The following is a 26122-nucleotide window of genomic DNA, read 5'->3' as shown; positions in this document are numbered from 1 at the left end:
AATTATTGGAAAACCCAAAGGCATTCATTAGATGCTCCTTATAGATATTAATATTGTTGTGTTTCAATAGGAGATGAAGCTAGTGGTGATTGCTGGCGCCATAGGACCATAGGGTTGGTTGTATACTCATCTTCCAGAGTTTAACTTTCTGCAGATTTTTTCTATTAAAGTTGTCTTTTGATAACTTTTTGTTTAAAAAAATGGGCTATTGATATGATATTTAATTTTACATAAAAAAATAAAATAGATGTTCAATAGTTTTTTGTTCTGTTTATTTTGTGGAAGACAGAGTTCATTAAAGTAAATATCATGAGCAAGGAAGTGACTTTATTACTGGAGACAAAATTTAACTTGATCAAAAAAATAAAGGGAAGAAGAAAAAAGTATATAAATATATATATATATATTTAAATATGCTTCGGTTATAACGCATTTCATTTACTCTCTTTTGTTGTTCTTTTCTCTACACTGTTAAGAAACTCTAAGTTCAGAACTAGTTACTTCTCAGCTAACTGTAACTTCTGTAAGTACCAACTGTAAGAGGAGACTAAAAGATTTGAAGGAAAAAGGATTGACAGAAAGGGAAAGAGAGGGAGAAGAGCAGCAGTCATCCACCTCATGTTAGGGAAAAAAAAAAAAAAAATGGTTGTATCTGCCCCTGCTTCTTCAGAAAAGTATTATTGTGACATTGATGCTCTCGCCGTTCCAATCTGTGCAAATCCATCTCTTGTTATCCCCAATTTCTAGCTAGTACCATTGTTATACTTCAGGTACTCAACAGAACAATCTTCTTTGCTGCAAGAAGAATCTATATCAGTGTTACATTCACCAAGGAAAATAATTTAGAAAGAACACTACAGATGTGAACATTTTGCAGGTTTGGCTGTTGGCTTCAATTTCTGAAGCAATTCTGTTATGAATTCATTTCTGAAGAAAATTGAATATTTTGATAATGATGACTTACTCCTTTAGTGGGATTTAAAATATTTGAACTATGAGTTACACTTAATATGATATAAGGCAATCACAGATTTATTTATTCATTCATTTTGAGAATGAAGGCAAACAGAGATGTTGAAAATGAGGGTTTAGATCATATCAATTAAAGACCTGGGATATAGTAACCTCAATATGGGCTAAGGAAGTCTCAAAACTCACATCACTCAAGTTTTTGTCAAATTCACTGGTAAGAACCTCCATTTCAAAGTTACACTATTTAGTCTTTATATTATAATTCCGTCATACTACAACGTCCAATTATTAACTTTTTCCATTAGATGGTTATGAAATATCAAAAATACATTTAAGGATAATTATTATATAAGGACTAAATAATGTAAAATTATGAAAATTGAGTTTCTTACTAGTGTATTTAACCAAACCGTAACTATATGCTAATTATCTTTAGAGATACTTTTGACATTCCACAATCACTTAACAAAAAAAAAACTAACAGTTGGACCTTATAGTCTAACGGAATTATAATGCAAGAACTACATAGTGTAATTTTGAAACTGAGGTTCTTACTAGTGTATTTGAGCAAAACCTAGGGACTACATGGTAATTACCCCTACTCTTATTGAGGTGTGAAATTTACTATGGATATGATTCAATAATAGATACTTACACGACATCTAGATTCTCGTAAATTGTCCAGCGATTCAGCAATCTCAAGTTGCTTTACAACTGCAGCTTGTACTAACTGCACAAACAGCATAATTATAGATAACATGACCATTTGTATCAAATGTCACACTTTCAGAAGTCTAAAGCTTTTAAAAATAAGTAGAATGAAGCATACCCTCTTTGTTTTCTCAAGATCAAACTCCACAGACTTTATCCTCTCTAGAGATTCCATGAGCATTTGCTCTTTTTCCAATGGGATTGCACCAGGCTTGTTGCTAAGTTGTTCAAATACTTTCTCCAGCCTCTGTAGACGCTCCATACATGGACGGACACACTCTTCATTCAGAGTTTCAACAGCTGATGAATGACTATCAGCATTATGTTCCATAAGATTAGAGGGATGAACGTTGCTCTGCCTCTTCCAAAATTCAAATGGTAAACTATGGAAAAAAGCAATTAGTTTGACCACAAATGACATCAGCAGTCTAGCCCCACATAGATTATGTCTCTTCCCAATCTTTTCCTTGATAAGGTCCAACCAACGCATAATGAGACCCCCTGAAATTGGAGTGCAAGGCATGAATTTTGTGATCCAAGTTGCAAAGATGACAATATGACACAGCAATAATATAGGTCAGAATCCATAGAAGCAAGAACTGTGCCTAAAAGTCAATTTCTAACAATCTTCGCAATCTTACTGAGTTAGCAACAAACTTCATTGGATATGAGAATGCTAGACGAAAAAACCTATATCATTAACACGTACCTTCCAGATTTGATGTCGTCTGATCGGGAAAGCTCGTCAGATCACTGGTGTTAAGTAATTGATTGTCAGAATGTTCCACTCCCAGATTGCTTTGGGTAGTCTTCTCAACCAAAGGAAAACTATCATCACAACTGTAGTAGGCATTTGGATCTGTTGCTCTGACCTTCAAAGATCATATTATACATACAAAATTATAACAAAATCTGTACACACAAGTGTGAGCAGACAATCCTGACAGTGAATTTGAATCACGAGTGACAACTTACTTCCTCATGAACGGGGGCCAAACGTGGAAATGTAGAACTCCAATGGACTGGAGATGGATCATCAATATCAGACCCTGATTCTGCTGCCAACGTATCACTACTTCTTCCCTAACGAACAAAGAATAATATCAAATATCCAAAGATAAGACATACTAGTACCCAAATATGTGAGTTATGGACGTGCCTTCTGAGGGCGTATCTGAATATGTGAGTCCAATTTATGTTGGTCACTGGACATTCTAGTGATTTGCCTCACAAACTTTGCTCCCGCATTATGTACAAGCTACAAAATGTAAAAAATTGTTAGAGAAGTGACACTTAGGCTGTCCTTGTGTTTCTGGTATTCTGCTTTCTTGTAGACTTGAACTAAATGATGGCAGCAAACTAAAGATTTTGGATTAGCTTAACTTAAGTTGTAAGTTATAAGAATTAGGTTGAAAGTAAGTTACATCTTTTGTATAATACCCTTATTGTTGAACAAAAATTAGTTTGCGTTTTCTTCAGTCAATATTCTAATCTTTTCTTTCCTCTACCATTTTTTCCAACAGAAATTGGTTAATTTCCAAATACAAGTTCAACTTAAAGATACAAGATCTCCCTTTAATACTCAAGAAATTTACCATGTAAAATAAATGGCCAAATACTTTAATTATTGGTTACCAACCTTCATCACATCAGGATCATTCCAAGGACCTTTATTTGATCTAAGACACCCTCCTTCAGCATAACAAGTGCAAGAACCACCCAAAAAGTCTGGCAATTGACTGAAAAGGAAAGAAAGGCAAGAAGTTATGCATGTTACAGAAAAAAAAAACGTGAAAATGAGTTAACAGAAAATAGACATACCTTGCATCAATAACTTCCAGTAGCTTGGGCAGGGACTTGGGATCCAGAACCTGTGATATAAGAAATCATTTGCAGTTAATAAAGACTGGGAAAGGTCAATTAACTATATGCTTGTGATCAAATCCTCCACCTGTATCTTTGCAATAGTCTTTGCATCTAGAAGTTTCTGAGCTGCAGGCCAAAGCATCTTCTTAAAGGCAGGACCAGCATTAACAATATACATCCTATGCAATGTCTGTGGAAGTTGTGGTTAACATTCGGAAACCAATTAAACAGAGTTTGGAAACATTTTCTAGAAACCTTTAATACCTCAGGGTAATAACTATTATCTATCTTTGTCATTGCAGCCAAAAGATTTGCAGCAGTCCGTGTGAAATTCTTGATGCCCTGTTTTAACATAACATCAATGACCAGTTCAAATTCTGCATGGGACCCATTGCAAGAACCATAAATGACCAGTCACCAATAAATGAAGAAAATTTATCAACATTCTACTAATTCACTTGATTTCCTTATCCTTTACCAACGCTATTGACCTTATAAGAATGATCACAAAACTCTACAGTGAGACTCTTGCAGAACTTGAAAATGAGAGTTCAGAATTCAATGAACTTAGACAGTTGATTCTCTTATCCTTTCCCAATTCCATTGACTCCATAAATAGTGATCCAAGAAACTTGCAAAATGAGACTACTTTACTAGAGAAATAAACTAGATTCAGAATTTTATTATACCAGATTTCAGAATTCACTTAGCTCTTCAAAGTTTATGAAGGAGCAGGAATAGTTTACCTATAATTTTCTGGGTGTCAAATTCCATACAATAGTAGCAAGAATTCTATTATAAGATTCTATAGTTACCAAATTCAATTTGAAAAGGCATATCTAGGATGCAATTCAACATACCAAGCCATGTACATCCAATATCGTTGTCGTTGAACATATCTGTCTCCTTGCAGCAATAGAACATGCAGGGAATTTCTCCAGCAGAGCCCTCTCAAACTCTTGAACATGGTACTTCAAATATCGATCTACAGTAGTGATTCGCATCAGCTTACTTGGATGAGCTTTTCCAAGCATTTCAATGTAAACTGGCCGGCCTTCCTTGTCAACTCCATGGTAACCCTGAGGGTAATATTGCAAAACCTCTTCCAGCTCTTCAAACTCAAAATCCTAAGCATTAAGTTTTGCTTCAGCATGCAGCTAGAGTTGAATGACAAAAGAACTAAAAAATTTGTAATTCTCACAGGAACAATTTCTACTGTATAGGACTATGCGTAACCATCAGGTCAAATGCTACAAATGTGCTCCCAATTAGAATTTACCTACTGCTGCAGCTCCAAGTTTGTATTGAGAAATATTTCCATCTACATTGAGGAAATATTCTAGAAATAACCTTCTCCTTATAAAGAGTAAATTTCTACATGCTAACTCGTAAGTGAAGCAAGAAGAACAAAGTTAGAGGCATAAACTTCAATACCTCCAATATAGTGTCTGTTCCATACTCTTTCCTCCAATTAAGCATTTCTTCCCACATCTGGATTGTTCTTTCTATGTTAAACTCTCTAGCTTTCAAAAATCTACAAAGAGTAAAATAATTTTATCAATAAGTGAATGCACGATGGGCCATTTGTACTGTCCAACCGCCAGGTAAAGCAGTGGGCCTCCTTCATGATGGATTTACACTACATGTCAAAAAAAATGGCAGACTGACCTTAGCAAAGTATGATACTCATCGTGCCTAGGAGGCAACAAATCCCTTTCAAGAAGCTTTTGTCGCAATTCTAATACAGCACTCTCCTCCTTTTCATCCCTTATATCCTCAATAGAAACTGAAGAAACTCTATAATCAATTTTCCTTTTTCCTCTTTTCTTAAGAGAATGAGTGAACTTATTTGAAGCATTTAATGCCTTCTTCTTGAGAGTGCCAATTTTCGATCTCCTTCTCTCATCTTCAGAATTCTCAAAATCAGATCTCCTCTCTCTGATTTCATCATTGAACCCATTTCCTTCTAGGCCTTCAATAAGACAATGAGTAGTTAAAAACCAATAATTATTAGTCTAAGATTATCTTAAGCATCATACCCAAGTTATGCATTCCATAACTAACACTTCAAGGATCAATCCTATGAAAGCTAAACTTACCTGACATTTGTGTGAAATGTGGACGGAAACCCTAATTTCCTGAGGAGGGAAGTAGATTCACAGTAACCTTGCAGACATATGTGCAGGTCTTAACTGTCACAAAGAAAACCAGAAAGTAATAATCAATACGCTGAAGACTTACAAAGAAGAAAAAGTGCCAGCAAGACTGATAAATTCTATCCACCAAACGACTGTCCTCAGAATTTTTACTGAAAAACGTAAAATACATAAAACCAATTACCAATCTAAATTGAGAAATATATGTACACCGAAGCTCTCTAGACTATCATCTCTCACAACTCTCTCGCACGATAAGCAATCTCTAAAATCAACTTAAACAAATACAATCTTAATATCTTGAAGATAATATCTGAAAAATAAAAGGATCTGTACTAGCTAAATCTTGAAAAAAAATGGAAAAGAGTAATTCAAAATTTATCCGTTTCTCACCATTTAAACATACCAAGAAAAATTTCAGGACTTTATTCCAAACTCAGTTAACCAGTGATGCTGTGAAGTCTAAAGAAATAAAGGGTTACACTAGTTCATTGATCATGTAATAAACCCATCATCAAAACCTCGAAAGAAAGAACCATAATGAGCTCTAAAACTCATAAATTTGAGAGAAAAAAAAGTAAAAAACCGTTACAATCAGAGGTACATAAAACCATCACTTGTCACATTTATACCACTGTAAAGCTCTCAAACCTGAGACCGCATTAAATCTCACCAATGCCGACACTCACAGTACGGATCTCACCCATAACTTCACCATTAATGAAACCAAAAGAAAGATAAGAGCAACTTTAATAGCTTATTCAATGATAACCCGAAACGCACCGAATAAAAAAAAAAACTCCAAATGAATCTGAAGAGGTAAACCTACACGCATGGATTCACGCGCGAAGAAGACGAAGACGAAGAAGAAGAGAAGTAAAGCAAAACAGGTAAAGGTAGAATTTCTCTCGAGAAACACGGAGAGGAGAGGAGAGGAGAGAAAAAAAATTTTTCTTTTCTCGAGAAAATTTAATTTTCTCGAGAAAAGGAATGAAAAACAAAAACAAAAAAAGGACGGATCTGAAATTATTGTGTTTGTGTTTGTTATGTTTCTCCTCTGTTCTCCTTCTTTCTCTTCTCTGTTACTTTCCTTTGGTTTGGAGTTTGTTTGTTCGCTTTTTTGGTTTCTCTCTAAAAAATTAAATAAAAAATTATTTATTTATTTGAGTATTAAATACTGTCTGTTTCTTTTATTAATAATTTATAATATGCTTTGCTTTTTCAGCCTATTTATTCACCGCTGGTCTCATGTGGTTCTCTGCTTTACGTGTCGTCTTGTTGATTAATTAATTGTCTGAGTTAACTTTTAAAATTAAAAATAAATTAACTTGAAAGTTATTAGTAAATTTTTAATTTTTAAAAATAAACTATATATTTTTAATGTAGCATAGTTATTTTGAGCCATATATACCAATATTATTGTAAAATTTTATTTAATATATATCATTATTATTGTTAATAAATTAAATCAAATCAACTATAGAATTAAAATAATTTTTTTAGCAAAAAATAAATAAATTTTTACTTGTAAATTATAATATAAAAATCGTTGTTTAAAAGATTATTTGATAATATTTGCTTTTAATACGGTGGCTAAAGATATAAGTTAAAGGAAATTCTTTTGTTGTTAATTATAATAAAACTGTACGAAATTGTAATATCTAGAATAGTTTATTCTTGTTCTAAATTATAATGGACTAGTTATATATCCACAGACAGAATACAAGGATTATATAATTTTATTTATTTAAATGGAATAATTTTATATTTGTGTTTATTTAATTTAAATAATTTGATCAAATAATAGAGATAAAATTATTATTTTTTTTAATTTCCAAACAATAAATTGAAATATTTATCACCACAATAAAATAATTATAATTCAACTGATATAATTATTTATTTATTAAAATTTTATATACTCAATTGAAATGCTTGTTGATTTATTATTTTTATAATTGAATAAGGTATAGCAAAATTTATTTTTAATACCAAAAATTCGAATGAATTGAAATTATATTTTAATTTCATGAATTAACCGTATTATTACAACTGTGTTCTTTAATTAATGTTTATTAATTATAACTCCATTAGATTCTATTAGTTTGTAATCACAATATTTTAGAAAAAAAATTTAATATTTATGAAATGTTAACTCCATTAGATTTCATTTGTTTGTAACTCCATTATTTAATAAAAAAAACTTAATGTTTATTAGATGCAAAGAAAAAAAAAAGACTAATTAAAACGAAAAGAAATATTTAAAAGAAAAATTAACAATTCATTAATAATGAATAAAGTTTGAGTACATCATAATATTTTTATAGGAATAATAAATACAAATATAAAAAATTAAAATCTTCTGTTTAGATATGTTTTTGATCTTCGCATAAAAAATTAATCTTCCAGGTAAAAATTGATTCATTTTTAAATAGGATGATAAAATAAACTTTCCATAATATTGTCTCGAATATTATTTTTTCAGAAATTTATTACAATTGACACGCACAGAAGCGTTTAATTTACTAAATTTTAATTGAGAAATATGTCATACTATCAGATTTATTGGTAAAAGAAATTTATCCGAACTTGAAGATCTGAAGTTTTCAACTACAAGTAACCAATAATCCATCTTATATTTCGAACCGTCATAAAAACAAAAAATCGACGTAAAATTCTTCAATATAAAAAAGAGAAAGCCAGAGAGACACGACTAGAGTTTACAGGGGCATTTGTTTAAAAAAAAAAAATGTTACATTATCCCATTAACAATGCATCATCGCTTTCATAATCTAATACGGTGTCTCGTCATCGTCAATGCTTTGTATATATTTATATAAACCTTCATTGTTAATTACAAAATAAAATTGCAAGTTACTAACGAGTGATTTTTTTTTTTTTTAGATAATATTTAACCATAAATTTTTTTTTCGAGCTTTGAGTCACATTTAATTATAGTAGCTCATCGTACTTATAAAAGTTAATGTATTTATATTATAATTTTTGTCATTTTATTTATTTTTACAAATTCACTCATTAAGTTTTTCATATTCCATCCTTCTAAATTTTTTTTTTAAAATATAATAGAATATGAAATTATATAAATATAACTTTTTTTTTATGGCTTGCTCCAAATCATTGTCTTATTTCTCCTTTTAAAATAAAATAATCTCTGTAGTTTTTTATATTATTATTTAATATTCATTTATATGATTCTATCATAAATATATTATTATTATTACCATCAATGAAATATTAAAAATGCGAATTAGACGGTGATTTGATTGGTTTTCTTACGTAAGTGAGAAGTGGGAAGTCTCGACTTCGAGTCCTCTCGATCACAGTTATTTTCACTAATTTAGTTAGTCAAAGGGAATGCTAGTTATATACATTTTGTGTTAGTGAAGGAGTTTGGGTTAATAGTATGAACAATCTCTATTATTATTTTTAATATTTTTAAATTATTTCTTTAATTGATAATAAATAATATTTAAAAATCAATTTTTTTGATATATGAATTTAAAAAAAAAAGAATATAATTATATGATAAAAAAATGTTACAATTTCTAATAGTTTTGGAGTCAAATAAATTGATAGTAGCTTTTATAATTTTTTATATTTTATTTTTTCAAAAAAAAAAAAAGAGTTCATGCATCAAATAATTAATTTTTAAATATTACTTATTATCAATAAAAGAAAGAATTTAAAAATATTAAAAATAATAATAGAGATTGCTCTTACTGTTAACCTAAATTTTCCCATTTACACAAATGTATTAAGTTAATCTAAGTCCAAGATCAAGAGTTAATCTATTTTTTATTTACAATTTAAGTCTTAAAACAAAATATCAAAGTTCACAGTGAAATTAGTATAAGAGACAAATTGGAGTGAAATTGTAATAAAAATTTAAAGTTCTAAGTGAAATTTGTATAAAGGTCAAATTATAATGAAATTATAATAAAACTTAAAATTAAGGGTGAAACAATATATTAAGCTAATTAAAATATACGACATAATAGATAACAAAAATAGGATAATGAACTTGATAAAATATATGAATTTTTTAAAATAAAGGACTAAACAAACTCCTTAGAGATTTACCAAACAAGGCTCTAAGATTAAGAGGCTAAATAAAGAAAAAAACATTATTTGGAAAATAAATCTATAAAAAGAAAAAATTGGAGCTAGTGCTCCTAATTATGTCAAGTGTGTCTGATCTTTCTTTATTGACCTTATTATTCTTTTTTTTTTTTTTTTTTGAACGGTACCTTATTATATTCAACTTAGTTTTCATGACAATATAAAAACTTTAAAGTTAATAACTATTTACTAAAACAGTTAATATTATCGAACATGTCTTAAAAAAAGAATAAAATTAATATTCTTACCAACTATACACTTAAAATGTAATTGTGGATACAAAATCAGTTATCCAGTTTGAAACAATTAAATAAAATACCATTGAAAAAATATTAATTATTAAAAATTGATAAACAGTAATTTAAGCAATTTTAATTTATTTTTTGAATTGAAGTAGTTTAATGATGTTTTGATCCTTATGCAATTACATCAAATACAGAAAATGTTGACTATGGATGGAAGCAGGGAATACCCTTGAATTTTGAACTATATTTATATCCTTAAACGAGGTAGGATATCCGCAAATTTCAATTATCTAAATTCGAACTTATTTAAAATGCATTCTTTACTAATAAATGGGTAGGATATCCGTGGATATCTATGGCGAAAACCGTTTATTATAGCAGAAAATGGATAACGAGTATCCAAAGTCTTTATTCTATTTATATTTGTTGTGAATAGTAATTTTATTATGCGTATTCATCTCAAACTCATTTATAATTATCCGTAACTTTATTAAATGATCGAAACGGAATGATTATCCTAAAATATGGATCGGTTATCCTAAAATATCTGTCTGACTTTCATTCCTAATGTTTGACAAAGGAAATTAGGATTGTTGATAATAAATTTGATTAACATAAATCTTTGGAATGTTTGTTTATTTTTTAAACTTTGGTCAAAATTAAAAAAGTAATTTTAAAATGGATGGGAAGCAAAAGCGGACCGACTGGAGCGAGGAGGATACATTTTTTGAGAAAGCAACGGCGTGCAGGCAGCGTTCATTTTTCACCTTTTTAGCTGTTTTAGTTTAGAATCTCGCGCTAGCTTCTTTTTTTATTTTATTATTATCTAATTGGAATATGAAATTCTATGTTGCGTATTTATGCATTCTTGTGCTGAATAAAGCTATCCTGACCTTAGCTTAGGAACAGAGGTGAGCTCTTCTCATAGAACCTAATAAATTTCAACATAGAAATGCCTACTTTTTATTATTTTGAAAAATGAAGTCCCTTCTCTTCCACTTAAATTAAAATCTACAATAATCCCTCCATTTTATTAAAGGTAACATAATTTTAAAAAAATAAACAAATCAAAATTACCATTTATCAATTATCTAAATAATATTTCTCAAAAAAAATCTAAAATAATTAATGAATGCTTACTTAGTCAGGATACAAGATATAAAAATAAAAAAAATAAAATTTCCTTAATTTTTTGAGTGACAGATAACATAATTCTGTATCTTTTAATTAAAGAGAATATAAAAATTAATTAGTCAATTTGCAGATTTTTTTTGGTAATATGTAAATGATTATTTTTGTCGAATAAAAAATTGTCTCACCAAAGAGGAAATTCTTATATAATATGAAAAACTAATTAAAAAATAGAAATTTTAATTAAATATTAAAAAAAAAAGAAAGAAAAGAAGGCAAAACAACTATCAGTAAGTTTAAGGGATGAAAAGTTGGATCCTTTAAGCAAATTTCATGGTTTGAATCCTAACACTGTGAATAAAAAAAAAAAAAAAAAACTATATTAGGTAAATCGCTTTCATAATGGACCGCCGCTCACCGGACGTTTTACCTGAAAACAAAAGAAAATAAAGATGGCGGAAGAGGATGCTTTGCGTTAGGATTTAGGAGCAAAAGTAGAGTGAGACTGAGGCTGGGTGATTGGCTAATCCTATTGCCATAGTGCCATTCCTCGGGAAAATCAAGAATCGTGCTCCCGTATTCTTTGATATAAGAGAATTCTTTTAGTAGATCATAATAATAAAGATAATTAATTATTTGGTCCCTCATGCTTGGTCTTAATTATAGTTTCCCCCCTTCTATTTGATAAATATAATTATTTGTCCTTAAGATATAGTCTCTTTAAATTATTTAGTCTTTTCGTTTAAAAACTATTTATTAAGGATTAACGTAATTCACATTAAATATGGTGTTCCTGTTTATTATCTCATATTTATTATTGAATTAATAATTAATATATTATTTAATGTCAAAAATGACAATTATCAAATAAAATGAAATTTCATGAACTAATTAATTTGTATATAATAATGATAATAATAATTAATAAATTTACTTATATACACGCACATGTACACACGTATATAACTATCTATCTATTACTCATACTAGATCAACCTCCTGCTCCTACACATTTCTTTACATGTCTATATATAATGTTTTCAACGTGTAATATCCTTTATTTATATTATCTATACTTTTCATAAAAAGAAAGAGATGCTAGATCTTGAACATCTTGTTGTAATTTAAATTATTTTCTTCTTTTAAGAAAGTGTTCTATGAATATTACTTACCTATAATTATATTTATGATTGGGAAGGAGAAGGAAAATATTAAAAGTTGTTTACTTGTAAAAGTTCGTTGGAGTACTTGTTTATAAAAAATTTTCTAAAAATTTGAAAAATAGAGTTCTGTATTCAAATTAGTTATGAAATTGAAAAATAGTTTTACAATTTTTCAAAACTTAACTAAGATTTGAACAATAATTTTTAAATTATTTTTCATAGTTTTCTTGTGTAACAAAATCATGTTTCCTTACTATTTTCCATTTAAAAAATGATGTTTTCATAATTAAAGTTATAATATCTATAACTTTTCTACAAAATATTTTTATGAAAAAATAAAAATATTTAAATAACTTAATTAAATATTTTTATTTTTTTAATTATATATTATCTTTTATTATATAATTAATTTTATTATTACAAAAATATATTTTACTTATATTCTTTATGTTTAAAAAAATTTTAAATTACGTTTCATCCACATTAAATCAAGTATAAATTTGTCACGACCCATTTCCATGGACCGGACCGGCCCTAGGACCTGGGTGGGCTTAAGGCCCCCGAAGCCCGTAGTAAGCCTAACTTATTTAAATCTCACCTTCTATTCATAATTATAGATTCAGGCCCATTAACTCAAAATGCAGTTCATATATTTAATATGGACTTTTACTATTTATTTACAACCCAACTGGAATACAATTGCGGAACTCTACCTTTATATTTACATCGTTATTTCTATCATTAAAAGTCTTCTACAATAAGTGTCTCAACTCCACAAGGCTTTTATTTCTTTCTATTACCTGAAAAAAAAATAGTAGGCAGGGGTGAGCGCCAAACTCAATGAGTAGGGTTAGATAACCCTCTCACCCCACACAATCACACAGAAGCTAAATATTTTTATCTAGTTACCGTTTAATTATATGATCATGCAGTTTGTCACACAAATGGCAATACAGCAGCAATCACAAGTATCATCACCTTCATATAATCACATCACGTGGAAATTAGTCAGTGGCACCACCTGAAACCCCAACGAGCCGTCCTCACACATGGCTCGCCCTCTCATACATGTGCACCGGGGAGCCGATCCCCCATACGGCCAACTGGTCTAATCCTCACTGACCAGTCCTCTCATTGTTTTTCTATTCTCTCTTTTCTTTTCCATACCCACAGGAGGCAACCCGGTGGTCTCCATCCAATCTAGATCATCAAGTGCTCACAACAGGAGGCCACCCTGCGGGCTACAATCAAATCTAGATTATCAGGTGCGCAACAACAAGAAGCCATCCTGTGGTTTTCCATACAATCCATATCATCAGGTGCACACGGGGGCGCCGATCTCCCATTTTCCCGGCCGACGGTCAATATCATATCATATTCAGGATCCATATCACAGACCGTCCTCACAAACCCATGGTGGTCCACTTCATCCCAATTCCACACAAACAAGGCACAGTATATTCATAGCACAAGTAATCAAACAATTTTTACTATCAACAAATAGTGCATCATAATATGGCACTTCAATAGAATAATGCATGATAACATTTAGCCGTGAATGCATGCATGCAGGCGGATGAAGCGAATTATCTAACACTACTCACATTTCTTTATTGTCCTTTAAAAGGACTGTCTTTATCACTCCATGCTTCCAGCTTTCGTCCTCGCATTTCGAAATTTTATAAACCTCTATAATAAACAATAGAATTCTAAGTAAGAATTTTAAATTTGAAGATTCTATTTTATATTCGTTTACTAGTTTTGGCAGTCATTTAATTCATTTATTAATTTAAACTATATATATATATTTATAGATACAGATATTGGGTTTCCTTATTTATTTATCACTCTAATAATCTTATTCTATATTTTTAATTTCTATAAATAATTTAATCTCTATTAAGTAATTTAATTTCTATAATTAATTTATTTTCTACCGAAATTTCGGCAGCATCTCCCCTAAAATTTAGACTATCTACCTGCTAAAATATCAACAATTTCACAATTATTCAATCCATACGGCCCATCCATCGGGCAATTAATCAAACAACATTTTCCCATCCTCCTTTAATCTCAACATCACCACACAATCCAAATTATACATTACAATAACATTATATTTAAACTACCTTAATTAAATCAACACTAAAATTATAACACTGTTAACTACTCACAATTATCAAATTAAATTAACCAAATTAATTAACTACAAATAATAAAATTAATTTAATTAACTAGCGTTACTAACATGAACTTAACTAAACTAATTGACTACAAGTAATAAAATTAATTTCATTAACTAATATTACTAAATTAATTAACTTCAAATAATAAAATTAATTTAATTAACTAATTTTACTAACATTAACTAAGTCAACTAAAATTATTAAAAGTAAACTAACTAAATTTAAGTAACTATCATTAATAAAATTAAATTCATTAACTAAAATATATTTAAATTAATTTATACCCCAATATAATTTTTTTTGTTGAATTTCTGCTAGATCGGAAATTGCCACGTGTGCCGGATCGGAGAGCAGTGGCTGTCGGTGGTCGGAGGCACGCTGGAGCGGCGGCAGAGGCGCAATCCGGTGGTCAGAGGCTTGCTGGAGCTGCTGCAGTCGCTGGCAGTGACGCAGACCCAGTTGCAGGGAAGAAGAAAAGGGAAAGAAAGAAAGAAAAAGGAAAGAAAGAAAGAAGAAGAAAAAAGAAGAAGAAAAAGAAGAAGAGAGGGAGGTGTGGTGGTGCGGTGGTGGGCTGGAGGTGGCATAGAAATGGTGAGAGTGAAGGAGATAGGCGTTGAAGATAAAGGGAAAAGGATGTTTCTAGATGGTTTGGGTCGAACCGGTTCGATTCGGTTCGATTCGGCCCAAATCTTCGATTTTCAACCGGTTTCGGCTTTTTCAATCGGTTTTCGATTCGATTTCTCATAGTATTCGCACTAAAATATTAATAGCAATTTCCAGGCTGTCGGTTCGTTAAATTAAATTGGAAAATGTTTTGAAAATAAAAATTCGGGGTATTTCAATCTCCCCCCCTTAAGACAATTCGTCCTCGAATTGAATCTAGTGGGAAAGAATATGAAAGGACGCACGGGAAAGTTTAAAGTTACAAGAAATGGCTTCCAATACCAAGGAGACAGCTCAAAAGCGAAAATACAGATCGAAGAAAGGCAGCGAGTGGGGTATTCTGATTGTACTTCTACCGCCAATTATTATATTTAGAATAAAATTTCATTCAATTTATATAGTACCACCTAGTTGAAGCTTATAAGAAACTTTATTTCCGAAATCTCCAATACTATCATCGAACAGTTACTGAAATCTTTAGAAAATCGGTCTTTAATTCAATATCTTTTAATTAACTGAGTTGTGCAATAAATGCGTAATAGTAATAATATTTACAAAAGCAAAACAATGTAAAATTCAATTTATGTATAATAAGAATTGATTCATTTAATTTATATATGTTACGACTAAATCGTTTACTAATCAAGGTTGCAAAACTGTTATTTTAATCCAAAATTTTCAAAAAAATTCTCTTGTAATTTTCGTTGTCTATAATATCGCAGGGTTATTCGAACTCACTCTATCGGTTCTTTTTATACAAGTTGTATTCTTATAATATTTTTATGGTACACTAGCGCAATTATTTAAATAGCTCATTTACTAAGGACATCCCTGCACTATTAGTTTTCTTACTCTATATGGATTCCCACATTTTCTATTTAATCGCCTTACTTACATCTACCACTTATTCCTTAAATTATCTTAACATGTATCATTAAAAGTTGCCTTCTATACTACATCTTTTGCTTTTCAATCCTCTATTTCACGTATGTTGCTTACTAATTCTTCCCAAGAATATTGAAGCATACTTTTTAATTATTCCATCTACTATTAATCATTAATAGTAATTTATCTCATTAACAATATTTCATCCTAACATTTATTACTTACCCCAACTATTTACATTTTACCTAATACCTATCAATATATAAAAGTCTTAAATGAAATTTCTTATGTTCCAACTTTATGTTACCTTACCATCCAAATGGTACATCAAATAAATAGGCGTCAAATTCTATGTCAACTAAATAATTTATTCATTTCTATATGAGACTTCAGTTCATGCCTTAATTATGAATTAATAACAAATCTCTAATTAGTATCTATAATACATAAACAAATTATTTCGCTTTTCATCAAAGTTTTAAAATATAATATCAACTTATCTATCTCACCTGTCTTTAGTTCGTTAATCTCTCTTATTTAAGTCTAGCAAGGTATCTATAACTTCCTTTAATTTATTCCTTTAACCTTATCAACTCTAGTTTCTCAGGTTAGCACAAGGCCACATGATGTGATTGTCTAGATTTGACTTAGTTCAGGTCTTTCCTCCTTCCGCTGACATGTCAAAATTCTTATCAATCACCTCACGGTTCATTTCACTAGTTTCTTTTCATTAGATTTATTCTTCTCTTTATCAAATTCATGCGATTACACATTATGACATCATTAAAACCAATTCCAACCAAAGATCATATCTTAATCCAGTAGCCCCCTCAAATCACAATTATATTCCAATCCCACAATCGAATCTAATTATATTTATATTATTCAATGCAAAACAATCATCACCATAGCCACATAGGTTCAGTTTTCCTTGGAAATTTCTTCATGAAATTTTCCTTTCATCAGTTATACATAATCACAATACCAATTAGTCATACCAGATACAAGGAATTCATTAGTTCCAATTTTTCAATTCAAGTCACAAGTTAAGTCTTACCTTATTATTAACTCCAAAGGATTTCTTAAAATTTAAATAATTCTCTTTTGATCAAGTAAACTATCCGAAGGTTCAGATTTAAATAGTAATTTTCCTCTAGTTCTGATTTGTCACAATTCCTTGTAGTCTAAAAGGCATAGTATTAAAATTTCAATTCTTAATATACCTCTTTCAAAGTTTCACTAATTTGTATCTCTTATACCAAGTTAATTTCTACCTTAATAAATTCATTTCTTTTATTGATGTCATATCTCTTTTTCTTAAGAAAGAATTTATTTCAGTGGGTTCATTTATAATAATGGTCTACAACACTAGTTATCTCATATCAAACCTTTCATCAAATGTGTCTACTAAGGATTTTTGAGCAATTTAAGTCTTTATTTACTAATATTCACTGATATAAATTGGTAGATTAATCGTTTATTCAAAAATTCGACGAATGAGTTAACAACTACAGCCTAGGTGGACCATCCTATGGGTAACTGACTATTTAAAAACTTTTAAAATAATTTTCCTTTTCCACTTTTAAAAACATCGGCATGTCACTCACACAAAACCTTGAAATTCTTTTAATAGAAATTTGCATTTACTTTTATTTTAAACCAATCTCAATCGTGGTATAAAAATATTTTCATGAAGTTTGAAAATCAATACTCATTGTATTTTCTACAACCTTTTGGTATTTAACAAAAATGAATTGTCTATCTCCACGAGGACAATCCTGAAATCATCTAGTTCCAGTCTAATGTTACATATTTCATCCCTAAATGATCCTTTTAAACCAAGAATATTCTAATCTCCATCATTACTATTCCTTTCACTATTACTAGCCTCTCAAGTAGATTGGTCCACACCTTAAATTTTCCCAAAAGTTATTTTCAGTAGTGATTTATATTTATATTATTATTTTATCTTTATTTATTTAGTTATTTATTTTATCATCATCATTATATTTTTTTTTATTTTTTTTTTATATGTGTATTTCTTACATCTGAATTTTTCTTCTTTCCCAATTTGTTTCTAATTATTTATTCTAGTATTCCACAGTAGATAAATTAATTGACCATATTATCATCATCGGCTTTTCTACGATTTAACATCCCCTAGTCTTATCCAAATTCTTTAGCCTTTTGATTCATTTTAATCTTTCTTTTATCCTTCATATCTCCTTAGTGTACCCAACCTCATTTAAGTCTTATCCGTAAAAGAGTTTTAAGGATGGGTACATGAATCTAAGGCGTAAAACCATTATTTTACACAAAATTTAATTCCATCCTAAGGTCATTGCTTCTCAGATTTCTTTATTCTAATTTTTCAATCTCTATTTCATTATTATGAGTTATCTTTGACCTTTATTCTCTTCCAAATTTATTAACTTTTATTTTATTTTATTTAGCACCTCGATCTAATTTCCTTAATTTATTAAGCTTTCCTACAGCATCCACGTTCCTTTCCCCATTCATTCCCCATTTGTGATTTAAAGTTATTCACCATCTTCTACATTCATTTTATTATAATAGATTTATGAACTTAGTCTAGCCCTTTAAGTATCCTACATGTGCTAGGATCTTAATTATATAATGTCTAATAAATTTATTACAAACTAAACTTTCACCTTACTAATTTTTTTAGATTATACCAACTATCCCTTAGTTACACATTAGTTCCATAAGTCTATTATCGATTCAATCTAATTGCTCATTTTATTATAATAGATTCATAATTATTTCATGGCTTGTAATTATTTCTATTAACTATTAGTCAATCTTTTCCATATTAATCAAATTTTAACTTCACAACTTTTGCCCAATTATTCACTAACGACTTTAATTCTATATTAAAACACCCAAAATTTTACCCTTCATACTAATTGTTCAGAGGAAGTTTTACCTGCTTCTTTATCATGTTTACATTATTTTATATTGCTATAATTAATTTAACCTATTCAGTTAACATTATGTTCTTCACATTCAAGCACATAATTCATTTAACATTTTCTTTTATATTCTTAAGTTTCACCTTGAATAATTGAGGATTTCTTGTCTATTATGATTATTTGTCTTAGATCCTCCTTTTCTAACCCTTGATTTAATTTAAATTACCATTTTCACTTTTTAATCCCTAACAGTAACATTTCTAGAATTTAATCTATATCTTAATTGACATTTTCAGTCAGATTCATATTCTATACTATTTATTATTAACTTATCAGTATTAATTTCTATAGGCCTAATTTAGTCCTCGGGATAGACAATATGATAAAAATTTAATCAAACATGCAATCATTGTAAATAATTAAAATTCTAAAATCAGATAAATTTTTGACATGCCGACAAAATAAGAAAACCAAACAATTAATTGCAACTTCAAAACATTTCCAGTAAGCAAATAATAAAACATGTTTCTCAAATCGTAGTTCAAATAAATTTACTTTCTTATTATCTTTAAAACTCCGACTTCTTTTCTAAATAATTTCAAATAATTTTCGAAGCAGTGTCTCCTGTCGAATCATGGTGTACTGGGTGATCAGACCATTACACCAATTTCCAACTGATCCTCTGCTTCAAAATAGATGGAGGGGATTTAGCAAAACTCGAAGTATTTATTTTAGAAACGTCAGTTACCCGGACTCTTTTTATAATTCCCTATTATTTCTGTACTTTTAATTCTCGTCCTAAGTTTCATACAGATTTCCTTCCATCCTCGTGCACGATGCGTCCACCGGCACTAAAATGGAATTCAATCCCGACTACAGCTCCTTTGTTGGTTACGGCCGATCCCAACATAGGAGTTCTCTATTTAATTTCCTATGTTCCGCAATTCAATCCCGGGCTCTGATACCACCTTTGTCACGACCCATTTCCATGGACCGGACCGGCCCTAGGACCTGGGTGGGCTTAAGGCCCCCGAAGCCCGTAGTAAGCCTAACTTATTTAAATCTCACCTTCTATTCATAATTATAGATTCAGGCCCATTAACTCAAAATGCAGTTCATATATTTAATATGGACTTTTACTATTTATTTACAACCCAACTGGAATACAATTGCGGAACTCTACCTTTATATTTACATCGTTATTTCTATCATTAAAAGTCTTCTACAATAAGTGTCTCAACTCCACAAGGCTTTTATTTCTTTCTATTACCTGAAAAAAAAATAGTAGGCAGGGGTGAGCGCCAAACTCAATGAGTAGGGTTAGATAACCCTCTCACCCCACACAATCACACAGAAGCTAAATATTTTTATCTAGTTACCGTTTAATTATATGATCATGCAGTTTGTCACACAAATGGCAATACAGCAGCAATCACAAGTATCATCACCTTCATATAATCACATCACGTGGAAATTAGTCAGTGGCACCACCTGAAACCCCAACGAGCCGTCCTCACACATGGCTCGCCCTCTCATACATGTGCACCGGGGAGCCGATCCCCCATACGGCCAACTGGTCTAATCCTCACTGACCAGTCCTCTCATTGTTTTTCTATTCTCTCTTTTCTTTTCCATACCCACAGGAGGCAACCCGGTGGTCTCCATCCAATCTAGATCATCAAGTGCTCACAACAGGAGGCCACCCTGCGGGCTACAATCAAATCTAGATTATCAGGTGCGCAACAACAAGAAGCCATCCTGTGGTTTTCCATACAATCCATATCATCAGGTGCACACGGGGGCGCCGATCTCCCATTTTCCCGGCCGACGGTCAATATCATATCATATTCAGGATCCATATCACAGACCGTCCTCACAAACCCATGGTGGTCCACTTCATCCCAATTCCACACAAACAAGGCACAGTATATTCATAGCACAAGTAATCAAACAATTTTTACTATCAACAAATAGTGCATCATAATATGGCACTTCAATAGAATAATGCATGATAACATTTAGCCGTGAATGCATGCATGCAGGCGGATGAAGCGAATTATCTAACACTACTCACATTTCTTTATTGTCCTTTAAAAGGACTGTCTTTATCACTCCATGCTTCCAGCTTTCGTCCTCGCATTTCGAAATTTTATAAACCTCTATAATAAACAATAGAATTCTAAGTAAGAATTTTAAATTTGAAGATTCTATTTTATATTCGTTTTCTAGTTTTGGCAGTCATTTAATTCATTTATTAATTTAAACTATATATATATATTTATAGATACAGATATTGGGTTTCCTTATTTATTTATCACTCTAATAATCTTATTCTATATTTTTAATTTCTATAAATAATTTAATCTCTATTAAGTAATTTAATTTCTATAATTAATTTATTTTCTACCGAAATTTCGGCAGCATCTCCCCTAAAATTTAGACTATCTACCTGCTAAAATATCAACAATTTCACAATTATTCAATCCATACGGCCCATCCATCGGGCAATTAATCAAACAACATTTTCCCATCCTCCTTTAATCTCAACATCACCACACAATCCAAATTATACATTACAATAACATTATATTTAAACTACCTTAATTAAATCAACACTAAAATTATAACACTGTTAACTACTCACAATTATCAAATTAAATTAACCAAATTAATTAACTACAAATAATAAAATTAATTTAATTAACTAGCGTTACTAACATGAACTTAACTAAACTAATTGACTACAAGTAATAAAATTAATTTCATTAACTAATATTACTAAATTAATTAACTTCAAATAATAAAATTAATTTAATTAACTAATTTTACTAACATTAACTAAGTCAACTAAAATTATTAAAAGTAAACTAACTAAATTTAAGTAACTATCATTAATAAAATTAAATTCATTAACTAAAATATATTTAAATTAATTTATACCCCAATATAATTTTTTTTGTTGAATTTCTGCTAGATCGGAAATTGCCACGTGTGCCGGATCGGAGAGCAGTGGCTGTCGGTGGTCGGAGGCACGCTGGAGCGGCGGCAGAGGCGCAATCCGGTGGTCAGAGGCTTGCTGGAGCTGCTGCAGTCGCTGGCAGTGACGCAGACCCAGTTGCAGGGAAGAAGAAAAGGGAAAGAAAGAAAGAAAAAGGAAAGAAAGAAAGAAGAAGAAAAAAGAAGAAGAAAAAGAAGAAGAGAGGGAGGTGTGGTGGTGCGGTGGTGGGCTGGAGGTGGCATAGAAATGGTGAGAGTGAAGGAGATAGGCGTTGAAGATAAAGGGAAAAGGATGTTTCTAGATGGTTTGGGTCGAATCGGTTCGATTCGGTTCGATTCGGCCCAAATCTTCGATTTTCAACCGGTTTCGGCTTTTTCAATCGGTTTTCGATTCGATTTCTCATAGTATTCGCACTAAAATATTAATAGCAATTTCCAGGCTGTCGGTTCGTTAAATTAAATTGGAAAATGTTTTGAAAATAAAAATTCGGGGTATTTCAAAATTAGTCATTCTAATTAGGAAGTTGTGTCTAATCTACTCAGGATTTAAATCCTATTATGGAAATTTTGTCTTACCATACTACTACATATATGTTTGCTTTTTATAGAGAAAAAATAACCATAATACTTGTTTGCTTTGTCAAATAAATTTTACTCCCTCCGTTTCACTTTAATAGCAACAAATAGGTATTTTACATTGTTCCACTTTAAGTCTCATTTAGGATTTTGAGAGCATATTAACTATTTTTTTTCAATTTTATCCATATTTATTAGGTGTTTTGTAGAAAATTAAATGAGAAATTTTAATTTTAAGAAGGGCAATTTAGACACTGCATCATGTATTTTTAAAAAATAAATGTGCACTAATAATTTCTTTGTGAAAAGATTAAATGTTGCTATCAAAGTGGAACAGAGAAAATATTTTTTTTTAGCTATTAAGAATTTATTTGAATTTGACTATAATCAATTCTTAAGAACACTATAATGATATATTAAAGATTTCTTAGTATTAACTAGTTATTTATTTTTGTGACATCCCGACTCGGCAAATCGATCTTAAGAGGATGGGTAGAGCAAAACTCCTGGCTAGCTTCTAGGATGACAGACTAGCTATGGATAAAGGAATGCAGGACACATGAATGAATCAAATCAGATATCGAAAAGGGAGAAACTAATCATCAGAGGCACCTTTTGGTAGAACAACTTGGAGAGTTAGAAGAACACCAGGGTCAAGCGTGCTCGCTTAATGGAAATCTTAGGATGGCTGACCTCCTAGGAAGTTCCTCATTTCACCTACGGGACAAAACTTTATCAGTTTTGTCAATCCAGTATGGATAGAACTAGCTTGATCCAAAGCGGACAATTCCTCTGGTGGTTGGAGTCGGGCGTGAAAATTAGTATCAGAGCCAGACCCTTCTAATAGATGTATGGTTCGAGTATGAACCATGCCAAGCCGGTGGGCCTGTAGCATCCCGATCCGACAAAGCAATCCTAAGAGGACGGGTAGAGCAAAACTCTTGACTAGCTTTTAGGCTGGTAGCTAACAATGGATAGAGGAATGCGGGACATATGAATGAATCGAATCATATATCGAAAATGGAAAAACTAATCATCAGAGGTGCCTTTTGGTGGAACTCTCTTGGAGAGTTGGAAGAACTCCAGGGTTAAGCATGCTTGCTTAACAGAAATCCTAGGATGGGTGACCTCCCGAGAAGTTCCTCATTTCACGTACGGGACAAAACAGTGCAGGAGAGAACTGACTTGATCCAAAGCGGACAATTTCTCTGATGGTTGGAGCTGGACATGACAATTTTTCTATCTATCTATCTATATATACATATATAATCTTGAAGAAAAAAAACTCTACAAAGTTGACTTGACATTCTATCCTTTGAGCTTTCCTTTTTATCTTTTTTTAATAAATTTTCTAATTTTTTTAATAACTTTTTCAATATTTTCTTTTTTCTTTTTCAAATTTAATCTAATCTAATATTTATTAAGCAGATAAAACTAAATTCACTCAATTTTGAAATCTAAGTTAAATTCAATTTTGAAATCTAATCTTATCCCTTATTATCGATTAACTATTCTCCTTTTCATTTTTGTTTCTCCTATAAGAGGAGTGGAATTTTATTGAAAATTTATAGACTATGTATGTTTAATTCTTTGTATTCATGTGCTTGTACTCTTTTACTTCTTTCTTGCTTTTTTAAGCCATTGATGAATCAACTAAATCTGCAAAAGGAAATTTCGGCTTTTGAGTGAATATTTAATTCAACTGGTGATTCTAAAAATCATTGTACCAGGATTTCATAAAAGAGGGACTCCATATTGATTAATAACCATTAGTTTTTTATTTATTTTTATCTCTTACAATATTTATTTCTACAAGTAGAATTGTTGTTGAATTGTATATTTTACTTTTTAGACACTATTCTCGATTTTTTATTTTTTCTCTTATGATATTTATTTCTACAATTGGTAGAATTATTATTTAATTGTATATTTTATTTTTCAGACACGATTATGTTTTAGTTTAGAATAAAATTTAAAATTTTTCCATTGTATGATATATTATCCATATCAATACCTAATAGGGTAGTTAAATCCTAATATAAATTCTCGCGATAACAATAATATAAAACTGACCAATAAAATATAACATTTGTACATTTAATTTTTAGAATTATCGTTGAAATTCAAATAACTACTTCTTTAATTTATTGATATTTTAATATTTAAAGTTAATAAACGTTTTAAACGTGGAAATAAATTGAAATTTTTGTAATTCAAAACATTAATTTTTAAAATTTTTGTAGATTATGAAATAATATAAATGCCTTAAAAATGATTTATAAATTATAAATTATTATAAAGTAGAATGTATAGCAACAAAACAATTCGCGCAGTGCGCGGACCTTCACTTAGTTTAATATATATTTATATATTTATGTTAAGTAGTCAGCTGCAGGCTCGTAGTCAGACTTAAAATTGATTAAAGCAACTGTTGGCCCGAAGTATCCTCAAATGTCACCCAAAGCCAAGCTAAATACTTATTCTCATCTTCGAGTCACCTATCAGAATCGGAACAGACCAATTACTATTGGAACTTCCATAGCGGGATCTATGTCTTTGTCTTTGCTACATACAGTAAGTCGTATGCGCTTGTAGGTGAGAAATTGGCTTGACTCGGCCGCATTCACTAAAATAGAATGCCTAACAATGCTCCTTTCAAGGTCTGATTTTCTGATTTCGGATATAGTTGAAGTCGAATCGGGGACGGGAGCGGCACGGATCCGCGAAAGAAGTCAGTCTTTCTCTCGATTCTTATTTATATTAAATAAGCTAACAAAAGGGAGAAATTACCTTAGCTCCGGTTAAGTCTAAGTCATCACTTCGACTAGTTCGTAAAAGAGCTAGGAAGCAATAGTCCGAGTACACGACGACGCTATCCAATTGAATTTGATTCGTTTATATTGGTTTTAAATGGATTTTGATCTTTTTAAAAAAATATTTATATTGGGTACATGTAAGATATGATTTCAACATAAGATTTTATTTTTCTATTTAAAGATTATTTTGAGTTAGGAAAAACATATCTCATAATTAATTACGTTATTAAAAAAATTAATATTTGAATTTATAAATTCAATTAAAAATATTAATATTAATATTTTATAATGATATTAAAATAAGTATATTTGAACTTAGTTATTATCCTAAAGTTAAATTAAATAATGATATTAAGTAACAAATGGTTGAAATCAATTATCATAATTATGATTAATATTTAATTATTTATATCTAATATTAAAAATTAAGAAAAAGTACATCTCAATGTCAAAATAAAAAAGAGAAATATTACAAAGGATAAATATTTAAATTTAAATTTATTATTAAAAAAATATTAAATACAAGTAAATATAAAGAGTATAATAAGTCACGTTCTATATTGTAGTTTTAATTTTTAATTCAAAATGAACTATTATAATTTCATTAAAATTATTTTAAATCAAATGAATATTTTATCATTAAAAATATTACAATTTCTATGTATTTATCAATTTGCATAGT

The 26122-nt window shown here is 30.2% G+C and overlaps 1 protein-coding gene and 2 long non-coding RNA genes across 6 annotated transcripts; all 3 read right to left on the bottom strand.

Moving 5' to 3' along the window:
• Positions 1 to 384: 384 nt before the first annotated feature.
• On the bottom strand, positions 385 to 6834 carry LOC105635686 (Sec14p-like phosphatidylinositol transfer family protein). 4 transcript variants are annotated; one of them, XM_012218759.4, is made up of 15 exons: positions 6489 to 6834; positions 5649 to 5741; positions 5218 to 5521; positions 4984 to 5083; positions 4410 to 4676; positions 3814 to 3891; positions 3635 to 3739; positions 3505 to 3554; positions 3323 to 3422; positions 2843 to 2941; positions 2659 to 2766; positions 2393 to 2555; positions 1802 to 2184; positions 1628 to 1702; positions 385 to 795 (listed from the first exon to the last, which is right to left on the bottom strand). In XM_012218759.4, the coding sequence occupies exons 2-15, from the start codon at positions 5653 to 5655 to the stop codon at positions 775 to 777; spliced, it is 1860 nt and encodes a 619-aa protein (XP_012074149.1). In that variant the 5' UTR covers positions 5656 to 5741; positions 6489 to 6834; the 3' UTR covers positions 385 to 774. The 4 variants fall into 4 exon arrangements, with proteins under 4 accessions (XP_012074149.1, XP_012074150.1, XP_012074151.1 ...); XM_012218760.4 differs by having other exon boundaries at positions 6535 to 6834; XM_012218761.4 differs by lacking the exon at positions 6489 to 6834 and adding an exon at positions 6099 to 6302.
• Positions 6835 to 13012: 6178 nt separating this feature from the next.
• LOC149496347 (uncharacterized) lies at positions 13013 to 15177 on the bottom strand. The gene is made up of 3 exons (XR_016320793.1): positions 14855 to 15177; positions 13989 to 14073; positions 13013 to 13184 (listed from the first exon to the last, which is right to left on the bottom strand). It is a non-coding gene; the product is annotated as an uncharacterized LOC149496347 (long non-coding RNA).
• A 4972-nt stretch (positions 15178 to 20149) lies between these two features.
• LOC149496346 (uncharacterized) lies at positions 20150 to 22308 on the bottom strand. Its single transcript, XR_016320798.1, has 3 exons — positions 21992 to 22308; positions 21126 to 21210; positions 20150 to 20321 (listed from the first exon to the last, which is right to left on the bottom strand). It is a non-coding gene; the product is annotated as an uncharacterized LOC149496346 (long non-coding RNA).
• Between the last annotated feature and the right edge of the window lie 3814 nt (positions 22309 to 26122).

Source organism: Jatropha curcas, chromosome 5, assembly GCF_041381405.1.
Source record: "Jatropha curcas cultivar XTBG-Jc1 chromosome 5, XTBG_Jcur_1.0, whole genome shotgun sequence".
NCBI classification, from domain to species: domain Eukaryota; kingdom Viridiplantae; phylum Streptophyta; class Magnoliopsida; order Malpighiales; family Euphorbiaceae; genus Jatropha; species Jatropha curcas.
This window is presented reverse-complemented; position numbering and strand designations above follow the sequence as displayed.

What these genes read in the sequence shown, in the direction of transcription:
- LOC105635686 (XM_012218759.4), bottom strand. An exon ending in AGACTATTGCAAAGATACAG is followed by an intron (nt 3,555 to 3,634) that starts GTGGAGGATTTG and finishes CTTATATCACAG; the next exon opens with GTTCTGGATCCCAAGTCCCT. An exon ending in ATCTTGAGAAAACAAAGAGG is followed by an intron (nt 1,703 to 1,801) that starts GTATGCTTCATT and finishes CTGTTTGTGCAG; the next exon opens with TTAGTACAAGCTGCAGTTGT.